A 21,865-nucleotide genomic window follows, 5' to 3' on the forward strand; every position below is an offset into this window, starting at 1 on the left:
TAACAGCTAAAATGTAAGAGGCTTCCATATGGCCACAAGAGGGTGGTGTTGGTCCTTTTGGTTTTTTACATTTTATAGGAGACTTGTTCTGAGATCATTCTCTGTTCTTCCTCCCTAGTCTCCAGAAAGAATATCTGGGACAGGATCATCAGCTAAAGCAAAGATGCATTGTGTCTTCAGTGAGACTCCATTTATCCCATATCAGGTCTCTAGGAAGAAAGATCACTAGAGCAAGACCCCCAGGACTGTCTCCACCATGCCCTGTTTGTCATAGGGATGCCACCAGGTGGCCACAAGACCTTGTGCTTTTCCTACATCTCTCCACCTCTCTTCTGTGCAAGAATGTCTTGTGATCTGTCTTACAAAATGTGAGCTCCTGTAATGCATTAGTCATAGTTCCGATGGTCGCCTTTCAGACTCTGGAAAAGTAGCAGCATCCAAGGAGTTGTCATTCTTTTACTAGGTTCTACTCTGTAAGACGCCATGCTCAGGAACTATGAGAAGTGATCTGGGAATGAAAAGGACAGTCTTAAGGTCAGGGTCCACAGTGATGACACAGGAAGGGAGAGGAGGACATGGAGACCCAGATGGCAGAGGACGGGAGTTGTCTCCCATCAGGAAGGCCAGAGGGAGCCTTGTTGGGATGCGAGGGAGGCCGGGGTGAAGTTTCATATACCGGTTATTCACACTTGAATTTTAGAATAATTTTATTCTCATTTAAGAAGAAATACCTAAGAGCATGAAAGCCATCAGTTCTCATATATCCCACACCTTCAAGACCTCATGCCAAGTCAGAAGAGCTGGAGGGAGATAATGTGGCGGTGTAACAGAGCGGGTGGGAACAAGCCTTAGTCCATCGCAGCAGCTCCTCAACTCAGTGCCCTTGTTCACACCAGAGACCAGGGGGTGTCACAGCTTAAACACAGGATCCCCCTCCAAAAAATAGGTATCATGTAACCCTACCTCACCACTCCTGATATATAATTAAAAATATGAGCCAATATACAATAGAGGTACACATTTTATAGTTTATTGCAACACTATTCATAGTCAGCCTGGGTGCCTAACAATCAATAAATGGATAAAGAAAATAAGTAGTATATACACAATGGAATTGTATTTAACCATAAAAAAGAATAAAATTATATCACTTGCAGGACTATAGAATTGAAGAGTATCATGCTGAGATTAAACCAAGCCCAGAAAAACAACTATTGCATACATTCCTGCATGTGTGGAATCTAGGCCTAAAATATCCTAACTCTGTGACGTGATTGTAAAAGCAGGATGTTTGGGGAAGAGTGGCTTGATGTGGGGGGGATCCAGTCAAAGTGTATTTATGCATGTGTGGAATATCTCAGTGAAATCCCTTTGTAAGATTAGTTTAAGCTGATAAATTTTTCTTTAAAAATAACAACAACCAGGAACTAGACAATGGAAATCCTTGAGGCCTGTTGTCATCTTGTCTAAACAGAACATGTCAGAACCTTTAAGTATCTAGTGAGGCCCCAGGACTCACAGACCAACACAGTGGGCTCTGGTCAGACCTATTCTTTATTTGAAAGAGAGACACCCAGAGGATGAGCAAGGAAAGACTGAAAAGCTCAAATGTCAAGGAGCAGCTCTGAATCAAGGGCTCTACTCCCCTCCTGCCCCTCCCCACCCCACAGCGCAGGGTCATTGTCATGGCCTGTCCTTTAGACGAACTGTGAAGCACTCCACGCTCCACAGACTAGTGTGGCAGGACTTCTTCCACCTCTAGAGTGAGGAAGGGAAATAAGATGTCCCTCAGCTGCTTCAGGCTGTGTCTGCTCATCACCATGGGCAGGGCATCTGTGAGAAAGTCTGGGTTTACGTACTGCAGGTGAAAAAGCACATAGCCCAGCAGCCTGACGAAGATCATGACCATGAAGACAAGACACTGGAAATGCCTGCAAAGAGACATCTGTCATCAGCCTGGGGAAAAGGACTACCCAAGGGTCACGCAGTGGTGCGGATCCCATACTGCTAAGTGATGCGTGGCTTGCGTCAGGTGAAGCCCCTGGGCAGGGGGAGTGGGCCTGCAGAAGGTGAAGGGCCAGCGGACCAAGAAAGTGGTATAGTCGGGAGGAACCAAACACAGCCCCCCTGGCTTCTGTGTCCTCCAGCAGGACACATGTCCATATGGGACAGCTGGAGGGTCACGTGAAGGAACTTTCTGGGTGGGAGGCAGGACTGCCACACTATAAACCTCATGACGGTGGCCCTTTTCATGTCTTCTACAACAAAGCAGCTCTGGAACGTGAAATATGATTTAACCATCTCTGGTATCAACATAAATGCAAAGTCATGACTGGCTGTTTCTAAGCATCAAGTGCCCAACAAAACCAAGTCAAACAATAAAATGTGTGTTTTCCATGTGCATCCAAAAAAAAAATCTACCAACTGGTCTAAGGCTTCAATTCTTCAACTGATTCAAAATGGCATAAGTTTTTGTGAAAGTTCTACATAAATCACTTCAGGATCAATCTTCTCATTTCACAGATTAACAGAACTCAAATGATTTCTTTATCTAGAATTACTCATCCTACAGTAAAAGAACCCATAATATTCGTGTACCTTATACTCCCTTTCCGAGAAACTACTGGGTTAAGGGTCTGAAACCATCATAATTAAGGATCATGAGAATGGAAATTGCACAGAGGCTTATGCCTATAATCCAAGCTACTTGGGAGGCTGAGATCTGAGGATCACAGTTCAAAGCCAGACCAGACAGAAACTCTGTGAGACTCTGATCTCCAATTAACCACTAAAAAGCCGGAAGTAGAGCTGTGGTTTGAGTGTTAGAATACAAAAAAAGTTAAGGTACACTGCCCAGGTGCACACACACGTACGCACACACATGCACACACATGCACGCATGTGCACACAAAATGAAAATTACAACCAACAAACTTCCTCCCTGGACTTCACAGAAGTAGCAATTAATTGTTCCAGCTATGCACAACTGTGTAACTCTAGTGCTTTAATTCTGGTGTTTTTAGGTAGGTGTGCTTGTCCTTATTACTTTGGCCAGTGTTAGGTCACCTACAGAGAAGGTTACAGAGCCCCTAGATTACATCAAAGTAAGACTGTGCCACTTACCTGTACCAAAAGATTCTCTTCTGTTTCTTAATGATGGTCCTTTCCTGTGGGAAGCAATAAAAGTGGAAGGGCTATCTCTTCAGATCCTGGCAGATAGGAGGAGGATGGGGCTGCTTGGGCTTGAATTCTGGTTCTGCCTTTTCCTACCTGCTATGGTTTAGAGCAGGACACTGGATCTTATTTCCTAACTTCAGGGCTATTATAAAGAGTGGTGACAGAGAGACGCCAGGAGGGAAAGGGAAGACTTACCATGTTACTTTGGATGGTTTCCACCAGAATTGACCCAGGCTTCACTATTTGGGAAGAGTTATTCTGGGCTTTGGATCTGGTGGAAAAGATCAGAGCCAAGAATTAGTAACTCAACCCGAGCAGCTGATGAAACATGGTTTGTTTGTTATGTGGTGGTACTAGGGAGGTTGAACGCAGAACCTTGCACTTACTAGGCAGATGCTTTACCACTTGAGCCATTCTCCCAATGCTCATTTTGCCTTGGTTATTTTTCAGGGAGGCTCTCATGTATGCCCTGGACAGGCTGGCCCACAACTCACCCTCCCTGCTTCCCGTGCAGCTCAGACAGCTATATGCCACCACATCCCGTTATTGATAGAAAGGGGCCTGTGTCTATTTCTGGGATCATTCAGATCTCTGCCTCCTGAGTACCCAGGATTACAGACGTTAGCTTTGGCACCCAGCTTTAAAAAAAAGCAAGAACAGGATTTCGCTGTATCCCAGGATAGCCTCAGACTCATGGCCCTCTTGCTTCAGCTTCCTGTGTGGTGGCAATATGGGCATGCATCACCAATCACCATGCATGGCTGAAAGGTGCGTGTCTAGGACTTCTTTCTTCCTTTCTTTTTTTTGTTGGTCATGGGGCCTGAACTCTGGGCTTGGGCGCTGTCCCTCAGCTCTTCAGCTCAAGGCTAGCACTCTACCACTTGAGCCACAGTGCCACTTCTGGCTTTTCTGCTTATATGGTGCTGAGGAATCGAACCCAGGGCCTCATGCATGTGAGGCAAGCATTCTACCATTGAGCCACCTTCCCAGCCCTAGTATTTATTTCTTGAGTTCCTGGTAACACTCATAATGCTTGACATCAAAATTCTTATTGCTTAGCATACAGAGAACTAGGGAAAATGTGGCCCATTCTTAAGAAAAAGGCAATCTGCCCAAGACCCTGGCTAAGTTCAAAACCACAGGTGCTCAGAGCAGTCAGTGAGCAGCCCAGCTAAGGATCTAAGATGTAACCTGACTCTCGACTGCCTCCAGGAGACTGGCTTTACTTGGACTCTAACGTCAGGTACAAACTGGTTCTCTACTTTCTTTCTAGCAGCTTTGGCTGCCTTGAATTCTTGTTTATTAGCCCAGATTTACTTCCAGTTCTCTCGTATTCTAGGTGCCCCAAGGTACACCATCCCTACCTCACAGCTATAAAACCCAGAAAGAATCCCGCTCTGCTCTCCTTTCTCAAGTGTTCTCTACAGAATCTGCCTGTTTGTTCTTTTCTTTTGTTGTCCAGACTTTGGGGATGTTTTCTGCTAGAGTCACATTTATCCGGTATTCTCATGAGGCTTTCTTTTCATAGTCATCAAGTAAGGGAGAGAGAGAGGTGGCACAGACTCTTGGTTCTTCCATGACAAGCACCCTGTGCCAGGAGATCCCACTTTCAAAAGCACCTGTACGCCTGCATAAAATAGACAGCGTGGTCTGATTGCCAGAGGGCTACAAACCCTGGGTGTAGAAAAGCCATAAGCCAGTTTCCTAATGTAGACCAGGCAGTCCTCCAAGGACATTGGCGGTTTCTGGATTTGAAGCTTGCAGCGGGAAGTGGTAGCATCACTGGCTGGGGAGAGACAGGCTAGAGTTCATAATGCCAGAGAACTAAGGCCTGGGAGGAAAATTGGAGGGCAGAGGGACTACACAGAAGTGAGCTCAAGTATCGCTGGAGCAGCAGCTCTTCACCTGTACCTACAGAAAGATGTCCAGAAAAAAGCAGTGCCTAAAGATTCAGGCATATGCTGAGCATGGTGGCTCACCTCTGTAATCCCAGCTATTTAGGAGACAGAAATCAAGAGGATCGTGGTTCCAGGTCAGCCTGAGCAAAAAGTTCCTGAGACCTAACGGAACAGAAAGTGCTGGGCACGGCCATGTGCATCTGTCATCCGGGCTGCCCCAGCGCAAAGCAAAACCCTATGAAGAAGAAGTAATGAAAACTCAAAGGACGTAGCTCAAGAGAGAATGTCTGCCTGGCAAGTGCAAGGCTCTTCGTTCACACCCCAGCGCTGCCAAGCAAGGAACGGGGCATCGGCTGGAGCAGCAGTGCCCTGCCGTGCTGTAAACGGTGAGCTCAAGGCCCGCCAACCTCAGAGGGAAAACACGACCATTTCAACAGACCCACACAAAGCCAAGAACACACAGGAACTTTAAATGGAAGAGAGTAGATCTGGTACAAGATGTGTTCAAGAGAGTGCCAAGCCAGCTCTACGTTCAGTAGCACGCTAGCGTGTGAGCCTACACACAGTACTGTGTGTCCAGCTAGTCTCTGTTGTACAGTCATGGATCATGCACACAGTGAGAAATGGCTATTAAAAAAGTTTGGAAAGTTACAGCTGTCCTTCAAAGATGAACTTCTACAGGAGCCTACTAGGCACAACAGTAAGTGAATCTAGCAACGCCGATGGATAAAGTTCAACGTGCAGACAGGCGTTTCTGAAGCTCTCGCACGCGCGCGTGTGGTAGTGTGACAGGTGTCTCTGGTGGTTTCAGCACATCCTGGAAAAGGGGACGGTATGGTGAAGGGACATATCCGGGCTGTTTTCACAGTGATTTCCCTTTCTCAATGTAGCTTGAGTCAATTTTGGGGAATTTGAGTCAAATAAGAATAAAGGAAAAGGAAAAAACAAAAAGAATGAAGGAAAAGAACACTAAAGAGACACACAAGCCACTGAGGGTGGCCAGAGGAAAACATGGATGAGTTTCTGGTCCAGACCACGGTGGGGCGCTCTGGGACCCTCAGCCCTCCACAGAGGTGGCTTTCCCAAACTTACATTTCTTTCTCCAGCAGTAGTACATCCTTTTCCTTTTCCATCTGCCTCAGAATTTCCTGATATTTCTTCCCAAGGGAGGAAGAGGATGTCATAAACAATAATTTCAGTGTTTTATTTTCATGTCATTGATGCGACTATTTTGCTAAGACTGATTTCTGATATTCCACAAGTGTGCCGAGGGTTGGGGGTTATTCTCGTAAAGAATTAGGCGAGCCTAGGGAGGAGGGTAGAGCCTTAGGCCTGCTAGAACTCAAGTCCCAGCTCTAACAGGACTCCAGCTGTGTTCCCCAGAACACATCCCGACTCCTCTGAACCGTGGTGTCCTGACCCTAACAGGATCAGCCTCCCCGAGTTATTGGAAAGTCTGTCTGGGAACGATGCTGTATGAAAAGCCCAGGACACGGCCTGTCTGCCCTGCTGTCCTTGCTGTTGATACGAGACAGGGGTCAGGCTCTGGGAAGCCAAGGATCCCATGACCTTGGGGGAAGTCCCCTCATCCAACCTCCCTCAGAAGCACCGTACCTTTATGTAATGGGCCTGGTCCTCACAGAGCTGACACACAGATTGGTAGTCACTCTCTATCTAGAAAGACAAGAAAATGAACAAACCTTAGTAGTTAAGTCAGAGCGACGACAGGCTGCTTCCTGGTACATTGGACATTTGGTTGGTTACCTAGCAACTACATGCTGGAGGAGAAACAACTACCTCACAGAGCAATGACGTCATTCACTCAGAGGGTCTAACTATGAGCCCCTCTGTGCGAAGGCCGAGGGATGGTATAGAGCTTCAGCCAGGGGACAAAATAGTTAAGAAACAGGAATACTAGTACTTTTGTACTTGAGTACTTGGTTTTTTAACTCAGAGCCTCGTACTTGTTAGGCACACCCCCAGCCCTTTATATTTTGGGTAGGATCTTGCAGTTTTGCCCTGGGGCTGGCTTGGACTGAATCCTACCTATAGCTCAGATAGGCACTATACCCAGGCTGTTGGTTGAAATGGGGTTCTTGCTTTTTGCCTCAGCTGGACTTGAGCTACAATCCTCATAATCTCTGCCTCCCAAACTGCTAAGCAGTCAGAATCGTAGACCTGCAGCCCCGTGCCAGTAGATGCGTCTTACTCTTTACCTGTGTAAAGACATTCATTTGCCAGGTATTTTTGCTCCCTACCCCCCATGTCTCAAACTGGTCCTGGCTTTAGATTCTCGGGTTCCTCCTCTTCATATCCCAGCGACACCCTTGTTGTAGACTACCTTAGCCATCTCCTTCTGTTGCTGTGTGCAGGACTCAGTTGACTTTTGTAGTTGTACCTGGGGAAGGTGTGTTAGTAGAAAGTTAATAACATTCCCTGTGCCAGGCAGATTATGTAACAGCCATCCTCTCCAAACCAGTGGAAACTGGGGTGACAATGATGGTCCCATATTGAGGAACACATAATCCTAGTCTCCAGTGGGCAGGGTTATCATCTGTTGTTAGCAGACAGGACACACAATCAGAGGAGTGACCTGCACAGTGTCATTAAGTCTCAGATTGGCAGAGCCAATCTCCATTCCTCAGCAGTCTTTTTCTATTGTTCATTCTGTAGAATATGGCATGCCCTCCAAACCACACATGGGTCAAAGAGACCCCAGGCCTCTTTTAGAGGAAAGCATAGGACCAGGGGGCTCCGCCGTATACGTCTGCAGATGTAGGGTTTTGCTCCTGCTGGAGTCCATTTTATTTGTTTACTTAACATATGTTTATGGGACATCTGCTCTCTGTCAGTCTGTTTTAGACTCTGAGGTATAAATAACATAGTTTCAAAGTTTCATGTTCTCAGTTGTTTTACCATCTACTAGAGGAAAAAGGTTAAAAAAATAAAGCCCAATTGACCTGCAAGCAATGAGACTGGAGAATCAAATCACAGACACAATCTTATACAATTGTGGGTGTTAGTATCGTCTTTCTACCAGAATATCTGTATTTGTGCATCCTCCTTTAGATCATAAACTTCTGGAGGGAAGACTGCATGCAGGTCCGGTGCTCTTCCCTGCGCCTGGTGAGCAGGCATGGAATTAAGTAGCAGGAGCGAAGGCCATGTGTTCACTTGTGATACACCTCGCCTGGGAAAACCACGAGAGCAGTTCTAGAAGCCAGAACTAACACTGCTTCTAGAAAATCCCAAAGGTTGCTGTTTTACTCACTTTCAGTTCTACCAAACTCTGCTTCAGAGTTCCTTTACTAAGAACAGCATTCTTAAATCTCTTTGAGACCTGAAACACATTGCCAAAAAACATGAGCTTAGAATGAGATACAAACATAAAGGCCCGGGGTGGTGGTCCCAGGTCCCAGGCCCTGGTGTAGCTTGCTGGGAGTCTCCTGTTCCTCTAGAAGCTCTCCGGCCCATGCTGCCTGGACAGCCCTTTCTGTTCCCCAGCCCAGGAAACCTTCCCATGAGCACAGAGGAGGAAGAGACCGAGTCAAGTGGATGGGGAGGGAGGGCCCAATCTCTTCTGCCCTTGCAATCCTTTGGTCCTCTTGCCATTGTCTGAATTTCCCCCACAGCAGGGGCTGTTTAGCCAGTCTGTCAGAGGCTTCAGAAGGTGAAGGGAAGGGAGCTCCTTGTGACTGGCAAGTTCAGGAAGCTCCATTAAGACTCATAAGAGACAAGCCCATTTCAAGGGTTGGCTTTGTGGTATGGACGACAGCCCTCATCTGAGAATGCCCCGGTCTCCTTTCCATGCTCCACACCCCTTCCCCTGCGTTTCTCCTGGGAAGGTGATGTCCTAGGGATCCAAGGAGTTCAAGACCTGTGGTCCCCTTACCTTCTTCTGAAGCTCCCCCAAATTCCTGGCTAGGATCTTGTTCTTTTTTTCCTGTGGGGAGAAGGAAGTAAAGGGGGCAAGCATGCTCAGTTTTACACACACACACACACACACACACACACTATGGGCCACTGAGATAATTCTGAAAGAGTGTGGTACCGGATGGAGCCCGTGCCCAGCCCCAGGCTGAGCTTCTCACTCAGATCATGGCCCCACGCGGTGAATTCTGTACAGATGCATGGGCAGGTGTGCACGGATGGTGGATGGTCCCCAGGAGACTGAAAGCCCTGATTTCTGCTTCTGGAAGGCTCTTTACCAGCTTGGCTGTCTCTAGTTCCAGACCCCTCAGGGTGTCCTCCTTGTCAGACAGGAGCTGGTCCATCTCTTCCCTCTCTTTGACTCTTCCTACTGACAGGGCAATATCTCTTTCCAGACTGAAAAACAAGGTCCATGGGCTCAGCCTGTGCAAGGAGATGCTAGGCCCCAGCTTTAAAGGGCTGCTTTGGCTGGGGCGGGGGTGGGGGGGTGACTAGCACAGAGCAAATGCCTAGTGCAACACTGTATCTGTAAAGCCTGTGTTTCAGGGCTTAAATAACATGAGCCATTTACCCTCTCCCCCCTCCCCTTTCCCAAGAGGCACTGAGGGGAGGCTCCCCAACCTTTCAATCGTTTCCTCCTTCTCTTGAATTTTTCTAAGAAGCATCTGATTTGTCTCATCCAGTCTCTGCAGGTCATTTTCAAGGTCTGAGTTTAGGTAGTCAAGGTTCTGCTTTACCACCACTAAGTTTGATATCTCCATCATCTTGTGCCTACAGGAAAATTGGCTTCATTACTCAGCCAGGAACAGGAAAACTCATTTGACCACTACCTGTTGTTTATGGGCCTGGTCGGTTCTACTTCATTTTCCAGGATCAACTGATTTCTACAGGGTTTTGCATACAATAAATTTCTGGAGTCACGTCACATTTTAATTTTAAATATTATGATCAAAACTTACGAAAATGCAACTCTTTTGGGAAGCAAAGGAACTATATATATTTGCCAGTCCTGGAGCTTGAACTCAGGGCCTGGCACTGTCCCTGAGCCTCTCCGTGCCCAAGGCTAGCACTCTACCACATGCCACAGTGCCGCTTCCAGCTTTTTCTGTGTATGTGGAACTGGGGAATGGAACTCAGGGCTTCATGCATGCGAGGCAAGCACTCTACCACTGAGCCACATTCCCAGCCAGGAAATATTTTTATATGAATAATTATACTAAGAAGGGCTCGTGGCAGGTGGTTTCACAGAAAGGGTGAACTGTACAATGTGGGGATATGTTCTCCATCAGTGGAGACGCCTACAGCCCTGGGGTGTTTAACAGAGATGTTCTAATACAGCCTTACTGATTGCAGATCAGCTCCGGGGGACGTGACCCTCTGCTGAGAATCATGCCAGTACACACTGTGTTGTGTTGCTGGTGAGAGTGTACGAATGCAGCTGACGAGAAGAGACCTCTCAGGTGAGTTAGAGGGAAGGAAGGGAAAGAACGCCTACTCTAGGTCACAGAAGTAGACTGGGTGAGTTACTTGGCATCCTAGCCTGTGAGGATCCCCTCGGAGCTCACCTTTCTTTCCCCAACTGAGTTTCTTCTGTTCTCAACAGAGATTTCCAGTCAAACACCTGAACTTTCGGAAAAGACATATTCTAGCTGAGGTCTCCACGTGAAGCGGGACCGGTCACGGCTGCCCGGGTGGGGCAGCATGTCATAGTGGGTGGAGATGGGTGGGTCAAACAATGCCTCTCATCTCTGCGGCAGAGTAGAAGAGAATTCCGGAATAGGCATCTTCTGAAACAGCAGTGCAGGCTTGGAACAACTCAAAACCTCTCCTGCAGCATCTATCAGCTCTATATCCTAGTCCTCGGGGGTTTTCAGGACTTGCGGTCGTCATTTCTCTTCCATGATCTCTGTGTGGCATGTTCACAGATTTCTGCCACAAAACCAAACCATGCATCTCTTTTTAAGTATCTTTGTTGTAAAGGTGATAATAGTGGGGGGGGGTGTTACAGTTACACAGGTGAGGTAATGAGTGAATTTCCTTTTCTCCCACTTATCCTTCCCTACTCCTTCCCTGCCAAATGGTATGGTTCATTTCCAACACAGTGTCTAACGAGTATCATTGTTGCATTAGGTCATCCTTTGTCCTGCTGATTCTGTGATTCCTTTTCCCTTCCATAGATAAGGTAAAATTATATGCAAGACAAAGGGTACAGAAAAGTAAAACAAAAAATAGAAATGACTGCATACAGGACATAATAGCCTCTTGTGTCCAGTTCTTGGAGTTCACGTTGATACGCTTCATTATCTATAGTCCTATGCACTTAGTGATTAGGCTACTGTGACCCCCCTGTTAGGAATATCATAGACATATCCTCATTATTACAAATGAGGGAAACAATGCAACCTACTTTTCTTTAGGCCTAGCTTGCTTCACTTCATATATTTTTTCCAGGTCTTTCCATTTCCTTACGAACGGGGCAATGCCATTCTTTTTGGTGGAAGTGTAGAACTCCATTGTCACACCATGCATCTTTAATCAGGACAGTTCAGGAGCTCTGGGACCGGAAGGTCAGAGAACAGTCCAGGAAGACTCTAAAAGAGGTCTTGTGCATGAGCAAGTGCGCGCTCATTCTTATCACACTAAATCCTTAGAGCTACAAAACAAACGCTTGTATTTTCCCTGGATTGGTATTGCAGGTCGTTGGGAAAGAAGGACCTGATATTTCATAAGTGAAGGACTATTTGGAGATATAGCAAGAAGGAGAGAAAAGACGAGCCATTTGTCTTTCTGAGCCTGTCTTCCTTTTAAAAAATAAACAAGATTGACAAATGTTTCTAGCCTACTTTTCACATTTGATGATTAGTTCATCTGACTTCCTTCATGTTCAGTTTATTACTGAACAAACAGTTCCTGTATTATAGATGTCCAAGCAGAATTATAAAAGGGCAGAAAACGAGCCCAAAGGACAGAAAGAGAAGAGAAGAGAGAATTGAAGTTCATAATAAAAAACCTGGAAAAGGAGAGAGGAGAAAAAAGGGAAAGAGGCAGGGAGATGGCACAATGGGTAAATTGGGAGTTAGATGAGGAGCAAGAAAGATACGTCAAAAAGTAGACCAGAGGGCTATTTTGGCCCCACATAAGTAGGATCTCCTTCATGTTAAGGTTTGGAATTGTTTTGTGGTGCAGAGTATGGGAGGGAGAACAAATTGTACCTCCTCGAACCTGATACCCACAGATACAGAAAAGACAGTCGTGATCTGAGTCACATGGAAGCTGCCCCACAGAGACTCCACAGAGTGAAGAAGGGAGGGCCTGTGCCATCCAAAGCTGAGCATTCAAGGAAACAAGTCCCTCCCAGGGGAACAGACCTGGGGGACAAACTGGACAGACCGGGTTCAGGCCAAGTCCTACACCCAAACGAAGTCGTCCAGGAGGCTGTGGCCAGTGATGTGAACAGCCAGTGTGGAGGCAGCAGCCCTGGCTTTTCCCTCATATCTATGCTGGCTGCCGTGTTAGCGGGAAGGAAATCAGATGCAGGCAAATAAACCCTGGCTCTAGTTTCTGCTGGAGTCACTTGACATTGTTTTGTAGCTTGGGGAGAGCATCTAATTAAACATTTTCCATTTGCCAAATCGCACCATGTTCCATTGCGGATTGGTGGGGGCTTGTTTATTTGGAATACAGAGTGTTAAGTGTTGATTTTTAAGATGGCTGTGCTGTCAATCCAAGCCAATCTACTAAAATTCAAACATTCAAATTAAGTAAATTAAGTCAGTTAAATTTAACACTGATTTGCATAGTGTCTACTGTTTGGATAGTATTTGAATTTTGCCTATGACATTCTTTTTTTGTCTGTTGTCTGTTTGTTTGTACCAGTCCTGGGGCTTGAACTCAGGGCTGGGGACTTGTCCCTGAGCTTTCGTGCTCAAAGCTAATGCTCTATCACTTGAGCCACAGTTCACTTCTGTTTTGTTTTTTGGTTTTCTTTGATAGTTTATTGGAGATAATACTCTCATGAACTTTCCTGCCTGGGCTGGCTTCAGACCAAGATCCTCAGCTCTCAGCCTTCTGAGTTACTAGCATTTGCCTAGTTTTAGTCCTCTTTTTGTACGAGCACTTCTGCCTTCTTTTGTTTCTCATGACACTGATATTTTAAAAATTATAAACCAGCTGTTGCATAGAATATATGAACATATGAACAGTACATATAAATAGCTTTATACCAGCCTTCTTAATACAAAAATCACCCAATCAACTCAATATTTTCCAAAAAAGGCCTTTGTCAAAATTCAATATTCCTTTATGATAAAAGCCCTGAGAAAAGTAGGAATAGAAGAAAAATGCCTCAATATAACAGAGGTTATTTATGACAAACATATAGCCAACATCTCCATCTCCCTAAATGGAAATAAACTGTATTCTCTTTGGAGTCAGAAGGAGACAAGGTACCCATTCTCTCCATTTGTATTTACTAGAGTGCTTCAATTCTTAGGCAGAGCAATAAGAATAAATAAAGGCCAGGTGCTGGTGGCTCATGCCTGTCATCCTAGCTATTTAGGAGGCTGAGATCTGAGGATTGCAGTTCAAAGCTGGCCCAGGAAGGAAAGTCTAAGACTCTTCTCTCCAATAAACCACCAGAAAACTGGAAGTGGCGCTGTGGCTCAAGTGGTAAAAGTGCTCGCCTTGAGCTGAAGAGCTGAGGGATAGAGCCCAGGCCCAGAGTTCAAGCCCCATGGCCAAAAAAAAAAAAAAAAAGCAGGAAAGGAAGAAGTCAAATTATTTTTATTTTCAGAAGATATGATCCTTACCTAAAGGACCCTAAAATTCCATAAACAAAAGAAAATAAAACCTCCTAGAGCTGATGAAAATGTTGTTTTAAAAAACACAGATAAGACATCACAAAACCAGCAGCTTTGTTTATATGCTGTTGACAAGCTGAAAAGGAAATCAGGAAAGAAATTCCATTTGCAGTAGCTTAGAGAAATAAAGATACCTAGAATTAAACTTGGAGGTGAAAGAACACCACAGTGAAAACTGAAACTATTATCCAGGAAGTTGAAGAAGACACCAAAGATGGAAAGACCACCCACATTCATGGATTGGCTGATTAAATATTTTGAAGATGGCCACAGTACTGAACACAATCTACAGATTCACTCACTGTAGTCCCTATAAAATTCCAATGTCATTCTTCAGAAAAATCAATCCTATAATTTATACAAAAGACCACAAATAACCAATGTACTGCTGAGTAGAAAGACAAGTACTAGAGGGCTGGGAAAGTGGCTCAGTGGTAGAGCACTTGCCTTGCATGCATGAGGCCCTGGGTTCGATTCCCCAGCACCACATAAACAAAAAGAAAAAAGCCAGAAGTGGCGCTGTGGGTCAAGTGGTAGAGTGCTAGCCTTGAGCTGAAGGGCTGAGGGACAGTGCCCACGCCCAGAGTTCAGGCCCCATGACCGGACTCCCCCCCCTCCAAAAAAAAGAGAGAAGTGTTAGAGAAATCACAGTATCTAACTTCAAATTATATCACAGAACCAAAGTAACTATGACAACATGGTACTGGCACAAAAACAGACATGTAGGCAAATATAATGGAATAGAAGATACAGAAATAAGCCTACATAACTACAACCATCTGATTTTTTTTCTATGGTGCTAAAATCATAGATTGTGGAAAAGACAGACTCTTAAACAAATGTTGTTAGGAAAACTGGTTATGTACATGCAGATGACTAAATCTAGAATCCTATCTTTATTATGTTCAAAAATCAGTTATGTAAGATCTGCAACTTGAAACTACTACAGGAAAACACTTCAAGATAGAATCATAGGCCAGGACTTGCTGAGTCGGATCCTAATAACTCAGAAAATAAGAACAAGTATTGGCAAATGACAGTTGGGAAATTGGAAAGTTCTGTATGGTAAAGGAAACAGACATCAGAATGCAGAGGGAACCCATAGAATGGGACAAAATCCTTAGCAACCTACTCATTTCACGAGGTCTTAGTATTCAGAATACATTAAAAAACAAAAAATAAAAAGAACAAGTAATCCAATTAATGAATGGGAAATGAATTGACATTTTTCCAAAAAAGTACAAGGAGCTAATAAATACACAAATGTTTAGCTTCACTAGCCATAAAGGAAATGCAAATCAAAACAATATTGAGCTTCTATTGCAGCAAAATTAGAATGACAAGCAGCAAGAAACAAACAGTAACAAACAATTTTTGGCAAAGATGATGGGAAAGGAACTCTTAGACACGTTGACTGGGATTGTAAATTAATTAGCCCCTATGGAAATCAGTACAGAGATCCCTCCGAAAACTAAAAATAGAACTACTCTAGACTGCTGGCTACCTTCTGAACTCAGTCCTTTCCTGTGACATTTTCCAAAAATGGCTCCTTCTAGAACCTGTTACTCCTTGTCAGGTTGAGGAGTTCAAGTCCCTTTCAATTGGACCAGACTTCCAACAGTGGAAATGACAGCTTCCCCAAATGCTAGTTATGGGCTTCTCCCATTGGTTGGTAGTAGTCTCCAACAGTCATAGAAAGAGCTTTTGATCTTTTCTAAAATCATTAGCAACCCTTTTTCTTTTGCCTTAAGTATATCTGAGGATACTTTGAAGAGTTAATGGCAATTGATAAGCTGTAATGAGGGACTTGTGGTTTCCCTAGAGTTTACAGCCAGTAGCTACAGAATCTTATTAGAGAATTTAATTAATCTATCTCCATTTACATTTTCACTTATTAGGAGAGAAGTCAGAGCAGTGATGAGAGGATTTTCATAGAAATGAAAAAAAGAGTTACCTAATTTACCCTTCTTATACCTTCATTATAAAAAAACTCTAGTTTATGAAACCTCATTCTGCTAAGTGAGTCAAGATGCTTCTCTGCTTTTTTAAAATTGTTATTTTGTTGTTGTTATGGGGCAAATTATTTTGGCTAAGAGAAAATTTTAAAAATTATGACATTAATGTCTAATTACTCAAAAATGGATAGTATTTACATAGTTCTCTTTAATATATGGTAATATACACTAACATCACTTAATTGTATCCCCACCTAGCAATTACTAAAATTCCCAAATAATTATTAACTAGCAGTAAACTCTCCTTATATTTGTGATCAACTTGTAGAAACATGATTAATGCGAGAAGAGCACTGATGGAGAGCCAGCTATGACTGGTTATGAAAGTTTTATGTTGGACCTTTTGAAATAGAAAATTGATGTCTTAGAAAATGAAAGCAAACAACTAAAGTGAGTGAGTTTACAGGACAGGTACATTTCAAAATGAAAAGGGTTTACTAGGTATTCAGGAGAGCTGGTCTTTGTGGGATGATCTAGGTAGGTGAAGTTGAAGTTCAATCTCTTTCCCTTGACTTTACAGGGCTGGTATCAGAACTCAGAGAAAACTAGATTATAACCCCTCTAATACAATCCCTCAGTAAACATAAGGACAGTTAACCTCCTTTAAGTCTTTCCTTTTTATCTGAAAGTCCTTCTGCATTTCTTCAATTCTCACTTGAAAGTTTAGCCTACATCTCCCCTCTTCCCAAAGTCCTCCCACAACCTCCAAGTCCGGTGAGCAGTTCTGTACTCCAATCACTGTATTTTACACAGACCTCTCCTCCAATCACTGAATTTCACATAGGCCTCCCTTACACATGACCATTCACGAGAGTGTGAGCTTCTGGAGTGAGGGTGGTGTTAAAACAATGGAAGGATGTCCAAAGGTTAAGAGGTCTGAGAATAAGTGCTGCTGCGATATCTGTGCAGGTCAGATGCAAGGAGCAACTTATTCTTCTCCCAGAGTCGTCAGAACAGAGGCAGACAGGAAATGACAACCATCTGTAAATCAAGAAACAACGCCCACCAGTGAGTATATGTTGTCAAGTGGTTTTTCTGGGCTGACTTAACAAAGCAAAAGTCCTAAGAACTCAAATTGATAGCCTCCCTGTCTTACAATCTGTAGTCTTCAAAGCAAAAATGAGAATTCTCTGAAATTAGCATCAAGTGACTTGATACAATGAGGTAGCTGTTTAAGACCAAACCAACATGAAGTAAAAACATCCTGGAAGCTGAACTTAGTGAAACTTAGTGAGGAAAAAGAACAAAGACCAGAGGGAAACAGTGCACCAATTGACAGTGAGACAGACTGGAAATGGACCCTGGACACTTACTGTACTCTTCTCTCTTCATCAAGTTACCGGGTGATAAATTACTGCTCTCTTCATTAGTGTGGGTCCAGGATCCTTGGATTAGCTGTATATAAATTAGAAATAACTTTTTAGTATTACAAACACTACTTGAATCAATTCACCCTGTCAAAAACTGCAAATGCAGTGAAAATTCTGGTGCTCAATATTTTGGGATATGCATTTTCTTACAAAATTGTCCCAAACAAGCATGTTCCCACGTGTCATGTACCCTTCAAGAATGCAGTCTTTCCCAACTTCATAGTCTCGGTTACTAGTTCAGTGCTTGAGAGGGAGTAGGCAAGTATTTGTTGGATGAGTAAGTAAAGAAAGTAGGCTATCATTCCTTTCAGCTGTCTCTGCAGATCGAGTGGATGTTTAATGCTAGGCACCACATCTATTCGGTTGTTTATGATACGTGTCAGGTAATAAAATGATTGGGACAGCAATGACACTATTAAACAAAAGTGGGTTTCACTCATCTTTATGCCATCATATAGAACAACTGATATGAGAGCTGTCTTAAAAAAATAAGCTGTAGTAGAGTGGATGGATCTAAGATAATATTCCCTTGCTTTCACATTAGCTTGGGATCCAAGCAGTGATGGGAAAGAATAAAAAGAAAGTAGATTTTCAGTCCACGAGTATTATTCTTCAAGGCCACATCAGGTCAAGTCTGCATTCCATACTTACAGAAGTTCCAGTTTTACATCTCACGATCAAAGTGGTCCAGAAAAAGCCTTCCAAACCGAATTCAGATTGATTTGGGTCAGAAAGCCTTTTGAGGCTCCCTGGATGGGGTTCTTGGTGGTAGATTTTAGACAGGCTGCCTTAAGCCATTAGTTCTTCAAAAAATAAAACACCTATAAATTCTTTCATTTTTTTGATAAAGACAGATTATAGAGTTATAATTGCTACTTAAAATGAGAAAAGTGGGAGAAAAGTTATTTTAATTAACACTTGGCAGATATCCGTAATTCCACACATTTCTGATTAAAGTATTTGGAACCAGATTGAATGTCAACACGCTCAGTAATTGTCACCATTTGTAGTAGCACATCAAGGCACAATTTACAGTTGTAACAGTGGGACCAAAGAAAAGTAATGAATAGTGACAATGAAGAAAGTGCTCTTATTAATTGGTGAAATTAGTTACACACAGACACCACTTCCCAAAGGAGAGTCAGAGAAGGGGCTCACGCGAACCTAGCCATCTTGAAGTACTAATGTGAAATATCTCAGCTCTCTAACGTTGATTAAAACAGCCACTCTCCTTCCTCAGGAAAGATTCCAGTCTTTAAGAGACCATTTTTGTCTTTTTCATGCAATACTTGTGTGCAGTGTTTGCAAGGAATAAAGTAGCTCTTGAATAAGAACAAGGTTTGCTAGCTTGGGTTGATTTTCAAATTTTAGTTATTACATTAGTTATTTAATTACACGGAGGGAAGCGGTTCCATTAATAAGAAAAATAGGTGGATCACAAAGATACACGAGAAGCAATTCTTTTTTTTTTTTGCCAATCCTAGGGCTTAAACTTGGAGCATGGGTGCTGTCCCTGAGTCTCTCTGTGCTCAAGGCTAGCACTCTACTACTTAAGCCATAGTGCCATTTCCGGCTTTTTCTGTGTATGTGGTACTGAGGAATGGAACCTAGGGCTTCATGCATGCTAGGCAAGCAATCTACCACTAAGCCCCATTCTCAGCCCCAAGAAGTAATTCTTGAAGCTTTTGGGAACCCAAGGTGGTCTATGGGTCATATACTCCTAGCTTTCAGCTGGCTGATGGAGCCTATCTCTTACGAAGTCTTGTTTTGCTCAGTATATCTATTTCACCAGGCTATTTCCTCATTAGTAAACAGAGCGGCTAATTTATACTGCATAGGGTTGCACAGAGTTTTAGACAAGACTGCATTTCCTTTCCCTCCCTCCCTCCCTCCCTCCCTCCCTCCCTCCCTCTCTCTTCCTTCCTTTCCTTATTCACCCTGTCTTCTTCAAGTGCTTTTCTTTCTATAAGATTTCCATGTGTCCTGCCCTGTCCTCATTGTCAGAAGATGATCTGCTTCATATTCCTCTGAGAAGACAAACCCCATCGCTAAACGTCTGGGATGGAAAGAGTCCCACCTGAGGGACAGAGCCTCCCGACCACTCATTCCTCTTGCTGCTATGTAAGCATTTGCGCTAATACTTTCTTTGTTAAAAATTGGCACATTAGATCTCTAGATATGGTTTTTAAGCTGATGAGTTTGTTGCCCCTAGAGTCCAGCTGAGAACAATCTATCCTTGAATTCAAGCTCCCTTTTCAAAAGTGTGGCTGATGTATTTGCCTTGTATGTCCTGGAGTGAATGCAGACTCCACTTCTCAGCTGGCACAGAAGTGGGCCTGAATATAAGTTAGCAACTACAACCTGCTAGTGAGATTATTTCAGAAGACCTAATATCTTATTGCTCACTTTATAAAATAGAAAGGTTTAGTAAGGCAGCCTCACAGACTTTTCATTTAAATTGGAGTATCTTTAAATTCCTTAATGTAAATGTGGGAAGAAATAGACATCTTCAAGGTCATTTGTGACTGTTCATCATATAATGTCTGAAGGGATCATCGATGAACCCAGATGACCTGTGTCACAGGATCCGCAGAGGGGGGAGAGGGTGGCCAGGGTCCCCTTTCTTCCTGGGAGCAGTGGATAATCCTTTGTTTCCATTCACATAATTGTATATTATTAACTAGTTGATTAACTGTAGATAGGTATTGCTGATATATTTTTCATATAGTCTACTGTTGAGTGACCTCTGAAGCAGCCACCAGCCTCATTGTACCATCTAAGGAAAGGGAAGGCTGTATAGAAAGATGCCGTTTCTGACGGGCCCGGCGGCTCACGCCCGCCATCCTACTCAGGAGGCTGAGATCTGAGGATCTCGGTTCAAAGCCAGCCCGGGCAGGAGAGTCTGTGAGACTCTGATCTCCAATAAACAATCAGAAAACCAGAAGTGGCGCCATGCCTCAACATGGTAGAGCGCTAGCCTTGAGCAGAAGAGCTCAGGGACGGCCTCATGTCCAACAACTACAAAAAGCCATTTCCATTCTGAAGGGTTTGTTTTCCTTAAACAGTTAAGCAAATATCAATCTTCACTGAGAGAAAACTGGTAAGCCCGGGCTTGTCAACATTTCAGGTTTGGAGGGAGGGGGGACCTAGGCGTGACTTCAGAGCTCTTCCCTGAGTGGTTGTGGAGGTCGAGGCATAAGAATGTACAGAGCGCAGGCACCACAATGCCAGGGCTCAGGGCTGCCTTCCCGGGACTCCTGAAGGAGGCTGTAGAACTGCTGGAGAGCCCTGGCCGGCTCTGGGCTCCTTGTCCAGCAGGGGGCGAGAGCGGTGGGACAGAGGGACACCCATGAGCCTGCGAAACTGCCCTCAGCCACCACAGGGAAGCCAGGGCCCCCCACTGCCCTCAGCCACCACAGGGAAGCCAGGGCCCCCCCACTGACCTCAGCCACCACAGGGAAGCCAGGGCCCCCCCACTGACCTCAGCCACCACAGGGAAGCCAGCCCCCCCCCACTGCCCTCTGCCCTCAGCCACCACAGGGAAGCCAGCCCCCCCCCCACTGCCCTCTGCCCTCAGCCACCACAGGGAAGCCAGCCCCCCCCCCACTGCCCTCTGCCCTCAGCCACCACAGGGAAGCCAGGGCCCGCAGAGGGCCTCGTGTCTGGGACCCAGATTGCAGGGGTGGGGTCACAGCTCCACCTGGAACTGGCCAAACCACAATGACCGCGGCTGAGCCTGTGGCCAGACTACAACAGAGACCAGCAAGGTCCCAGAAGACCCCCACTACAGGCACACCATTAAGGACCTGATACCGCCTGAGGAAAAGGGTAGATCAGCACTAAGGCTATTTACCCTGAGAGACAGAGTCCTCAAATATAAAATTTCCATCAGTCCCCGAAGGAAACTGAACTTTGAATAATCTGATTGCTTAACCAAATGGACATTGTTTAAACCCTAAGAGACAAAAACTTTAATTAGGGAGCTAATTAGCAAGTTTCTCTAGTACTTTGTGAGACCAGAGGCTTATAGAAAATCAACTACATCTTCTTTGTATATTTGAGTTATTTGTAACTTTGCTATACTGAGTGGGGGAACATAAAGCTGCAGAATAGCATCTCCGAGTGTTAGGGGCCCTCCTGCCCGGGCCGGCTTTGAACGCCTGTCCTCAGACCTCAGCCTCCTGAGCCACCCCACACGAGATAAAGCAATATTGCTTTGCGTGAGAACTGTCCTTTACTTGGTATCTGAAGTACCAAAATAATTCCTGACTTATCTGGATTTGCCGGTATCAAAAAGCTGTCTCCGGTGGACTTGGGTTGCCTTGGCGCAGCTTACACTTGGGTTTTTGTTACCGGTTCCATTGAGGCTGGCTGGTAACAGGATCAACCTGTCATACACAGCTGGGAGGGCCCATGCAGTAAACGGGGACCAAACCCAGATCAGGAGAGGGGTACAGTCACGGGAAGAGAGGGTGACAATGCGGGTGAGAGGAGACAGGCTCTAAAGAAGACCTGTAACTCCAGGAATGGTGACGCCCCGCCTCTGAGTGCCTGGCCCGCCAATCACAACGAGTGCCGCCCAGCCTCTGAGTGCCTGGCCCGCCAATCACAACGAG

At 44.7% G+C, this 21,865-nt stretch overlaps 1 protein-coding gene across 1 annotated transcript in view; it reads right to left on the reverse strand.

The window, feature by feature from the left end:
• Positions 1 to 1,732: 1,732 nt before the first annotated feature.
• LOC105984200 (transmembrane and coiled-coil domain-containing protein 5B-like) overlaps positions 1,733 to 21,865 on the reverse strand; it is a 26,279-nt gene continuing 6,146 nt past the window's right edge. Inside the window, exons 2-11 of the mRNA XM_013014305.1 lie at positions 9,627 to 9,776; positions 9,284 to 9,401; positions 8,968 to 9,018; positions 8,347 to 8,415; positions 7,417 to 7,473; positions 6,690 to 6,749; positions 6,168 to 6,232; positions 3,373 to 3,448; positions 3,124 to 3,167; positions 1,733 to 1,931 (exon numbers count right to left, since the gene is read on the reverse strand). Of these exons, the coding sequence (XP_012869759.1) occupies positions 1,733 to 1,931; positions 3,124 to 3,167; positions 3,373 to 3,448; positions 6,168 to 6,232; positions 6,690 to 6,749; positions 7,417 to 7,473; positions 8,347 to 8,415; positions 8,968 to 9,018; positions 9,284 to 9,401; positions 9,627 to 9,776 (889 nt within the window). The remainder of the gene's footprint in view (positions 1,932 to 3,123; positions 3,168 to 3,372; positions 3,449 to 6,167; positions 6,233 to 6,689; positions 6,750 to 7,416; positions 7,474 to 8,346; positions 8,416 to 8,967; positions 9,019 to 9,283; positions 9,402 to 9,626; positions 9,777 to 21,865) is intronic.

Source organism: Dipodomys ordii, unplaced genomic scaffold, assembly GCF_000151885.1.
Source record: "Dipodomys ordii isolate 6190 unplaced genomic scaffold, Dord_2.0 Scaffold23, whole genome shotgun sequence".
NCBI classification, from domain to species: domain Eukaryota; kingdom Metazoa; phylum Chordata; class Mammalia; order Rodentia; family Heteromyidae; genus Dipodomys; species Dipodomys ordii.